Below are 10,596 nucleotides of genomic sequence, written 5' to 3'. Positions count from 1 at the left end.
CATTGCAAAGATGCTTCTTTTTTATGTCTGGGAGTCTGAAAGAAAATAAAAGAATAAAAAAAAAAAAAATTGTTTTAATTTGACCACAAATGTGCCTTTTGGGTTTTATCTGGTCAGTTAAAGAGAAGTCAGGTCAATATGTTGTTACAAAATAAATTCAATTAACAATGTCTTTTTCTTTAAATCCCTATTTAACTGTGTTTGACATACAAAGCTATGCAACTATTTAAAGACTGTGTTTAAGCATCAGATTTTCAACATGGAACCATGCACACCAACACATCTCCATACAAATCTATAGGGCCGGGTTGAAAGGTTACAAGTCCGCAGGGCTTACACTTATAACAGATAGCTTGCTGCAGCATATTGTAGGCTAATGTTCATCATCTGAGGCACAGTGTGAATGCAGTTCACAGGCTGTTCTGGGCCTTGAACTGCTTTATGTGTGATGCTTCCCGCTGGGGCACATAAAAAACGCCTAAAACTCCACATCAGCAAATAAGAAGTGCTGATTGTGACAGAATCAGAACCATCACTCGTCATCGCAGTTAATTGTTTACCAGCTGGATAGAAGCAAAGAACAAAAAGAGGCAAAATAAATGCTCTCAAACAAGCCAACAAAGGCCTTGATCAGCATTCTGTAAAGATGCAGGCCGAGACCCACATCTGCAGGTTGATTGTTTCTTCCCTCTCTTCCTTTAACTTGCAGTCAACCTACATTAGAGTGAAACGTTTATTCTGTCTTTAGTCTCTAAATCTGTGCCTTCCAATAAAAGGATAACACTGAAATTGCTGTCACTACAGAATAAATTGTCAGTTTTGTGAAAGATTTCAACAATCAGTCATGTACATGAAAAATAGCTTTTGAAAAGAGAATTTTTCACTTTTAAATGGTTGCTTGAGTTGATGTAGCGAATTCCCCTTTTAAGTTTTTCACATTTTTATTATACTTTAAACTCATCTGACAGTAGTTCAGTCTACACATACATGTATGTATCTGGACAATTTTGTAGTTCATTAAAGATAATGGACTAAAAATATCTCATTTACTTAAGGGATCAGACCCTTTTTTGGTGTCTCTTGAGATGGTCTACTGGATTTAGGTTCAGATTTAAAATCTGTGCAGTTTTGAAAAGTAGTTAACTACATTTATTCAAATGACAAGACAAACTAAATGCATTTTTTAAAATGTGCATATTTGTTTTTATTCTTGTATGGCAGGTTTTACATACTTAGTAATATTACATGGCTTTATGATAAAAAAAACCATGTTGTTGAAGAAAGAACTAGTGGTTTTTAACACTTTTATTATTATTATTATTATTATTATTATTATTATTATTGTTAATTAAAGCATCATGTCATCAGGCTCAGAATCGCCATCATTGTCATCATTCACATTGTATCCTTTCAATAAATTTCCCAAAATATCACCAGATATTTGGGATTTGTTTTTTTTCTTAATCATCTCACAACCTTCCAGGTTAGTTTTTGTTCATTACTGTAAGTAATTAAAATCAGCTCCACCTCCACCAGCTGTTACAACATGTTGCACATGGAGATGAAACCAATGCTTTGCTTTTTAGGATTAGGGGAAGAGATAAGACATTTTTAGTTGAGCCTGGCTGAATTGAAAAATATCTTGAAAATACCTCATATTCAGTATTAGAATCAGTCAGCACACAATCCAGTGGTATATATGGGTGTGATGTGAATGCTATACAATCTGGATTGTGATTACCTGCATGTGGAAGCGTCTGTGCTTGGTTTGTGTGCTTTGCTGTGCCCTTTCTGCAGAAAATGTCAAGCGATCAGTGTATAGATTCAGACTTTGGAATTTATTGCTGGTGTAAATTAAAACTTTGGTATGTGGGAAAATGTCTTGACGATGTCTGTGAGCTCTTTCAAGCAGAATGTTCACAACAGTGACAAAAGAAATAAATACCCAATTTAATATATTTTACTATTGGATAATACTTAATTTTATGCTTATTTGGATTTCTATACAATGCTTTAATACTATCTTTTTAATATTGAGTTTTTAAAGAGATTTTGTTGTTGGATTAGTTTAGTAATGATACTCCTTGTTTTTCTAAGACAATACCCTTACTTGAAGTACTTTGTATTTGTGTTACATCACTGCTGTTATGGTGCCATAATGTGTGCAATTAGCAGTTGTGGCATAATAATGAATGATTCATGTTTTTGAACGCTCCTCTAATTTCTGGGTCCTTGATGCTTTCATGTTGCTGATTTTGATCTAGAGGAAAATTAATATTCATGTTTGAGTCTCATCGCTTTTTGTGTCCGACAGGCTGCAGTGGTTTCATGGCATGTTTCCACCTGGCTGTTGCCTTTGATTTTGTGGAGCACCCACACACAGTTTAAAGGAATACTCTCTGGGGTCATTTTCGCACTGGTTGTATCACAATGATTCTCTCAGGTGTTGGAAATGTATGAATAGCATGGAGAAGCACAGTATGAAAAGCTGATCTCAGATCTCTGTGGGGCTTTTTCCTTTTGTTCTGCTACCGCTTTACTGTGCTGCTTTAAGCCATATACACTCATAGTCATCTGATGTTCATTTATTTGCAAAAGACGTAAGGGTATTTACTGAGGACAAATTACCAATATAGCTATGTTGAAAAATACATTGCAATCCACACTGCTACATAAACATGTTTATTTAAAATACATTGCAATAAAAAAGTAAAGGTTTGGTCTCTGACTCATCAGTTCTATCATTACACGTTTAATACATAAGAGTCAAAGTGTTAGAAGCCTGTTTTACTGCTTTAGATTCATGATGTTCTGATAAGTGACCCTGATGTAGGACAATAGCAGGTAAAAGTAAAAAGGTGATGTTTATAATGCAAAGCAGTGATCAAGCATTAGTGGTTCATCCAGCGATCCAAAGTAGTCTGTAGTTTAAGTAGTTGGAAAGTCCAGGTGCAAAACATAGGCATGAGAGATCAGACAAACAGCAAGAGCCCTGAGCAAGAAGAGGTCATCCACAAAAGACTAACAGAGTGAAAGCTTAAGTCAGTGGGATAGAGGCAATGTGATAAATGAGAGCTAAAAACATATGTTCTGATTCCAAACAAACAAAAACAAAACAAAACAAAAAAAAATCAATGTACAAAGGACCCCTTAACCCCTTAATGCCTAAATTTATTTACAATTCTATAAAAACAAAACTATACACTGCCAATACACTGCCTCCTGCCCCCCCCCCCCCCCCCCCCCCCAAAAAAAACAAAAAACAAACAAACAAAAAAAACTGGCTATAATATAACAATTTTATATTACATCAGAAATATTTTTAGCTTTGATTACAGCAACATTTGCTGTGGCATTGTTTCGATAAGCTTCAGTGTCACAAGATCTATTTCAATCCAGTGTTGCATTCATTTTTCAGCAAGATGGGAGACCACTGCTGAACCTGGACCTGACCAACTACACCAACCCCAGATCATAACACTGCCCCCACAGGCTTGTACAGTAGGCACTAGGCATGATAGCTGCATCACTTATCTGCCTTTCTTCTTAACCTGATGGTAAATGGTAAATGGTCTGTACTTATATAGAGCTTTTACCCAAAGCGCTGTACATATATGTCACATTCACCCATTCACACACTGCTGGCGGATGCCCCCATCACTCTAGAACAGGGCAAATCTGGACTCATCAGGCAACATAACCTTCTTCCATTGCGCCTGAGTCCAGTCTGTATGCTCTTTATGTTCAACTGTCTGATTTTATTTATTTATTTAGTTCTTTTTTTTTTTTTAATTAAAATTTTTTTCAAAACAAGAAATTCTTTATCATTCATTATCTTAACCGCTTAGTCCATTACGGGTCGCAGGTAAGCTGGAGCCCGTCTCAGCATTCTAACAAGTGAGAGGCAGGGTACACCCTGGCCAGGTCACCAGTCTGTCACATAGATATGGACAAACAACCATTCACACACACACACACACACATACACTCATTCCTAGGGAGAATTTAGAGTAACCATGCATGTCTTTGGACGGTGGGAGAAAGCTGGAGAACCTGGAGAGAACCCACGCATACATGGGGAGAACATGCAAACTCCACCCAGAAAGGCCACCCCCCCCCCCAGGTTCGAACCTCCCCCCAGCCAAGGCTCGAACCGGCGACCTTCTTGCGGTGAGGCTGCGGTGCTAACCACCAACTAACTTAAGTCATGTAAAAGGAAGTCTGAGAAGAGGACAATGATAGACACACAAATCCACTTTGGATAATGTGTTTGAGCCATTAAAATTGACAATTTTATACTTTTTTTTTTCTACAAAGCTGGTACATTGCCAGTTCAGGATACCCTCGTGGATACCGTGTGCATTTAAAATTAATGCTGCAGGCTTCTTACCAAGCATCAATGTGTGATGAGCTCATAATGAGAATGGGTTGGAAAACCAGAGAGTATAAATATCAATTAAATGTTGGCTGATGATGAACAGGCGTGTTCGGCATTAGTGGAAATGGAGCAGTGTGGTAATTGATTACACTCAGCATATGGAGCACACACAGGAAGCAAAGTGAACAAAAATAAACAAAACTCACATCTTAACAGGTGTGGAGCTTCACATGGACCAAATTTCCTTCTTCAGCGCTAATGTTTAATTTTTGGTGAGATACTATATCGCTGTTTAAAGGACATGTTGGGTGATGCAGCATACACACACACATATATACATATGTGTGTGTGTGTGTGTGTGTGTTTGTGTTTTACCTTTAAAGACTCAAGGAACTAGAAACTGATTTGAGGAAACAAGTAGACCAGAGTTTTTATGCCTCCAGTCAGGACATACTGCAGGTTGCACTACATAGATTACAGTTGCTTATCAATCGTCTTTGATGTTTGCAAACTCAGTTTTGCATATCATACTAAGCTAATTCACCATTCCAGTTCAAGTAGGGGAAGAAACAAAGTGTTGAAGGTGGAGAAAAAGTGTGTGAAGTGCAAATACATGGAAATTTAGGGATTCAAGACATTTCTGGGAGAGGGTGATAAAGGACCTTTAGGGGAATTTTTCAGTATTAGGTTTGCCTCATGTACAGTGGTATAAAGTATGATTCACGGAAGACAAAGTCATTTAAAATTTGTCTTAATTTGTCAACATCCCTCTGTACCTCTTCTAATGCTTTTTATTTTATTTTTGGGACTAAGACTGTGTTGATTGCATTTCACACATAGGAAAATCTGTGATAGATTGCTCCTCTGCTCCTCATTGCTGACTTCTGCCATCCTATTTTCAATTTGTTAGTTTATTGCATGAATCGGGTAGCAGGAAATTTCCAGTTTGGCTAAGAGATCTTAAACCATCTTCCTTTCTAAAGTGTTCATTAAATATGTGTGCTGACTTCTTGCTGACCAGAAGCATGGCTTAAACAGTGAAATTACTAACACACTCAAACACCGACTCAGGTTTTCTAATGCAATTGCATTTCCTTAGAAGTTAACATGGACTTTATTTAAATAATGTAGAAAAGTCTGATATTTTTTTATATACATGAAAAGAGTAAAATTGAATGCACAAGCCTCATTTCATACCTGAAGGGAGGAAGAAAACTGATTCAGTCATTTAATACAGGGCAGTTACGAAGGACTAATCTGGATTTGTTTGGATAAATGTAGGGAGTGAAAACCATCAGATGTTTTTTGATTTTGGGGTTGGTATATTTATTCTACTTGATATGTCAAGAAAAAAGAATTCCAACTGTATTTACCCCCTTTTTTCTGTTTGTGCCCAGAAATTTGACAAATGAAAAAGCAAACACAAGAAAATGGACACGTTAGAATCTTTAATTTGATTTCCAGAAAGATGTTCTATGATTTCTTTTCTTTTTTTTATTTGATGATTTCTTGGCCCAAGACAAAGAAAATAAATAAATAAATAAATAAAAAAAAAACTCTCTGAAAAGCCTGAGACATACTCCTCATATATGGTCAATGCATCTGAATGAATTGTAACAGTATTAAGAATCAGACATAGTGTAAGTGAGTCAATTTTAGAAGAATTCATATTGAATTTTCTGTACTGTGGCACCGTTTGACTAAATCTAGCCATCGCTGCCGCTTCTGATGTGGACAATTATTCCGGTGTGAAGCTCTGAAAAATAATTCCATTAAACCCAGCAGCTGTTTAGGGCGACTTCTTGGAGAATTTGGCAGCTTAATGCTTTTGCTGGAATTAAAGTGGCTGAGTGATACGACAGGCTGCACAACTGCTGGATTTTAAATCTGTAGTGAAAATATATTGTGTGACTCAGACTGCAGGAGAGCACTTGTCTGTGCCAGACAAACTGTAAGCCAGGATTGCAATGTCAGAAAAACACAAACGCACACACTCACACAAATTTCTGCTGCAGAGGGAACACTCCTGTGAGCCTGCTTGACTTTAACACAAAAAGCTTTGGCTCATTATGCTCAAATGTGAAAGCATCCACACAAATGATGAAAAATTGCTCAGTATTTATCATAAACTAATTTAGAGTGTCATAGACTGGTGTGTGTTTTTGTGTCTGTGTGTTTAAGTATGCACAGCAAAGGCCATTTGACCACATCAATCTGAAAGCTTTACCCATAAGTACTGTGAGCTTCCTGCATCCATTTTCCTTTTGCAAACACCTGAGAGCTAACTTTATACCACTTTATAATATTGCTAACATTCAGGAGCTGTTGTCATCGTACGATGCAGCTCTAATTGGCTGAGCCCTGAACGACGTATTGCACCTTTTTAGAAATCCCTCTTCAGTTCATCACAAACGTTTTTATGATAATTGTTTGTTCTGAGATGGTACTTAAGAGGCTCAAAAGCTCAATAATTTGCTCGACTTATTTAAGAGGCTGACAGATTTAATCTGCAGAAACAATCTGAAACATCAAATGACAAAAGTGAGGCTCAATAATTTACCTTTGGAGTGTTTCTGCTTCCTGTTACATAAAATAAATCATTTTAACACACATTCAACAAAACAGGTTGTTTTTTTCTTTCAAGAAAAACAACAACAAAAAATGATCATTTTTATCATGAAAGTGCTTCGTTAATTTCAGTTTTGCACTTCCATTGAGTGGAAAATAGACATTAAATATCAGTAACTAATTTGTTCGTCCACAGCTCAAAATGTTGAAACTTCACTAAAGGATAAAAAAAGATAAAACTGCTCCAAAATTTTGTACACATACATCTGCCTTTTAAAGTTATGACATGGTTAAGTTTTGCATAATGTAAAAGTGGCATGTATGTTCTAAAAATATAAACTGACTGGTTTTGTAAAGGCTCCAAAATGCACTGTAACAATTTTTATGCTATGCAGCTGTCCCTAACTAATATAACACATTGATAATATACCCAGGACTATTTGGAAGGAAGACAGAGGGGTTAAATATTGAAGGTGCTGCTACACCCCAGAGTGTCATGCCAGAGTGTCATGCCAGAGAACAGAGATTAAGCCTTGTCTGACACAATATTGTCCAATGGTTTGTCCCATTTCACCTTTGCTATTAAAGCAACACTACATAAGTTTCTGACGTTAAAACTCTGTGCTGCTGACTCGTTTTGATGACAAACTGACATTCACTATGTACATTCCTAGAACCATTATTGCCCTGCAGCCTCCCAGGGCTGAAAAAAACTAACTTTGCAATTTTGTGTTCCAGCACACAGCGTCATGTGACAGCTGTGCTTTGCTTTATGACACTGCATCACACACCAGCAACTGGATATCAAGACGTTTTGGATGTGCACCATAGCTAATTCAGAAAAAAAAACCCAAAACAAAACAAAAAAAAACAAAATAAACGAGGGACATTTACAGAGAAAACGAACAAAAGAAAGAGAGAAAGAAAGAGAGCAAGAGATAAGACAAGAGTCAACATCTGAATGATTTTTACTAGATGGCGAGAGTTCAGAGAAGAGACAGGATGCAAGATGGATGCCGAGTTAGCCTTCGATAGATGCTGCCAAAGTTCAGTAATGCCACTTTAATCATAGTTTGATGGGGTTAGTCATTAAAAAATTTTAAATAAATAAATAAAAGCAATAGGGTTTAATATAAATAATAGTTACAGATTAGCATCATGTCGCACAACAGTGAGCTATACAAAACAAAAAGCAGAGGAAAATGTTAGGGTCACATGTTCTGTAGCTTTATGATGATATTGCTACTTTTTGGACATGTGGGCAAATGTACAAACTACATGTTGTGTTGTGAAGCTGAACTGTAATAAATGGTTGACACTGATGCAGCAATCCAGCCCAACCTCTCCAACAAATAAATAAAAATCTCATCTACACATTAATACCACTTGATGGCTTCTTTCATCTTCTTATTTTCTTCCCATTTTCCCTGTCCTGATGATGACAGTACTCTGTGGTGTGAAGTTAAAGTCAAAGCTGAAATGACGTTGTGGTTATTTCCCACAGGAATTGTCCCCAAAATTCACAGACAACTAAATGTTTTCAGCCTTTTAGATTAGTCCTGATTTGCATCTTGAAATCTATTTTTGCCCCAGTCCTAGCATGTATACAGTATATATGTGCATGTGTGTGTGACCTGCAACCTGAATTGGACGAAGCAGTATAGAGAGATAATGAATGAATGAATGAATGAATGAATGAATGAATGAATGAATGAATGAATGAATGAATGCATGAATGAATGAATAAATGCATGTGTGTGTGAGCACTAAGCCATCCCTAATCTGTTTGAAACAGTGCAAGCTGTTTAGGTGGTGTGACGGTCTGTAGGCACAGCACACCTGGTGCATATTTCTGGCCATTTTAACAAGCTGACATCTGGCGGGGGAGGCAGATAGCTCCTGAAAGCTTCTGTGTCTTGCAGATCTCTTCAATTCAGAGCTCTGTTCCTCGTACTGGATTGCTGCCCAGTGGAGTGAGAGGTGGCGGAAGCTCGTTTGGATACCACTGGGAGAGTGTTTGGCAGATAGCAAGAGCAGCCAACGCTGCTGACACAGACCAGCTAAGTGGCCTGAACTCTTTGCAAGAGAACAGGAAGGACCATTAGGGCAGCTCCCACACTAGAGAGGTAGGAGCATTTGGATGGCTCTTACATCCCTTGACATCATGAATCATACTTGGGTGTCATGCCATGTGGATGCATGTGACATATGAGGATGATGGTGATGGTGATAAGTTGTTTTGTTAAGAGAGTAATAGAAAATACAAATACCCCAGCTTTTCTATCTTTTAACATGAAAAACACACACTCTTTGCACATTAGACATGATGTTCAGCTTCTCAAACCAAACACAGATCTCTAAAGAGATAATACATTCATTCATTCAAAGCAATGGAATTGGATATTACAATATTATGATAGAATAAACAAACATTTTCATAACTTCATGGCTAAAACCTGAGTTATTAAAAAGTATTTCCATATGAAAGTGCACAACAATGCACATCAAAAATAAATGATGAATCATTAATCTGATATAGAGTATTATTTGCATGACTAAAGCTATGCTAATATTCATGAGAACTATACGCACATTAAGACATGGGTTATTTATGTACATGTATGTCTCAGGGGTCTGACAATATCTGAGAGGTCCAGTCAAAACACAGAACCACATTAAGACAGAATGAGTTACGGCATTTTTTCTGAAGTACATCAGCTTCAAAAAGCATGGCCTCACAAGAGAGGTGTGACTAAAATATTTTTTTATATATAATTTGATATTGTTTTTATTTGTATTTCTTTAAATTCTGGATTTTGCTGTGAAACTCAAAAGGCATAAGGATTTCGTGACTATGATGTGGGTTGTCAGGCTTTTTCCTCTTTTTTTCCTGTATGTATTCTGTTTGCACCTTTTTTCTGTTAGTCTTTGAAGAGTGGAGTCACAGCTCTTTATCCTCAGCTTCTTTGTTCTGTTACTGCCTTTTCCCCCTCCTCTAGTCCTCTCCTGGATGAAAGCAGGTATGACTGTTTACGTTGAGTCGACAGCCTGAGCACTACAGTTGAGCAATGTTCGATCAGCAGATTAGCTTTAACAGGGTCCTCGTTGCACTGGAGGGCTCCGCTGCACTCCCTGCCTGGGCGTCTGTCACAAAAAATCCTCATAGTCCAAGAGTTTGGAGTGTTGGCGAGTCTTCCAAAGGCGGTAGAGGCGAAAATCGAAGTACATCTCAATCATCTCTTTGCCTTAAGTAGTAAATGAGATGAGAAAAATCTGTATTAGTTAAGAGACTATAAATCTTCTCAGGGAATAATGTATAAGGAGATTAAAGCTGATCCAGATTAGATGAAGCAAAAGTGTGTGTATTTGTTTCTACAAAGTGTGCAAGTCATTTATAGAAAAACTGTGATAGGGAATCTAGATTTCTCTGTCTGTAGTGTGATGTTCAACTGAAGTGGGAAATTGTGACCTAAAACATAATTTATGACCGTGTTCAACAATAAATATGTAGCTGATTTAACTAAAGAAATATAGTGGGTGCAATTGCACAAAATGTGCTTTGTCTGATGTTTTCTTAGTAGCAGGAATAACAAGTGTGCCTTGGAGGGATGTGTGCCTATCCCATGTGTAATCCATACGTAACCAGATAA

General features: G+C 37.2%; 1 protein-coding gene across 4 annotated transcripts in view; it reads right to left on the bottom strand.

Annotated features, from left to right (window-relative positions):
* Nucleotides 1-9,217: 9,217 nt before the first annotated feature.
* LOC121630551 (NMDA receptor synaptonuclear signaling and neuronal migration factor) overlaps nucleotides 9,218-10,596 on the bottom strand; it is a 45,375-nt gene continuing 43,996 nt past the window's right edge. For all 4 annotated transcript variants that reach the window (XM_041970898.1, XM_041970900.1, XM_041970899.1 and 1 more), the window contains one exon: nucleotides 9,218-10,191. In XM_041970898.1, the coding sequence (XP_041826832.1) occupies nucleotides 10,094-10,191 (98 nt within the window). In that variant the 3' untranslated portion in view covers nucleotides 9,218-10,093. The remainder of the gene's footprint in view (nucleotides 10,192-10,596) is intronic.

The sequence above is a fragment of the Melanotaenia boesemani genome, chromosome 19 (assembly GCF_017639745.1).
Source record: "Melanotaenia boesemani isolate fMelBoe1 chromosome 19, fMelBoe1.pri, whole genome shotgun sequence".
NCBI lineage: Eukaryota > Metazoa > Chordata > Actinopteri > Atheriniformes > Melanotaeniidae > Melanotaenia > Melanotaenia boesemani.
This window is presented reverse-complemented; position numbering and strand designations above follow the sequence as displayed.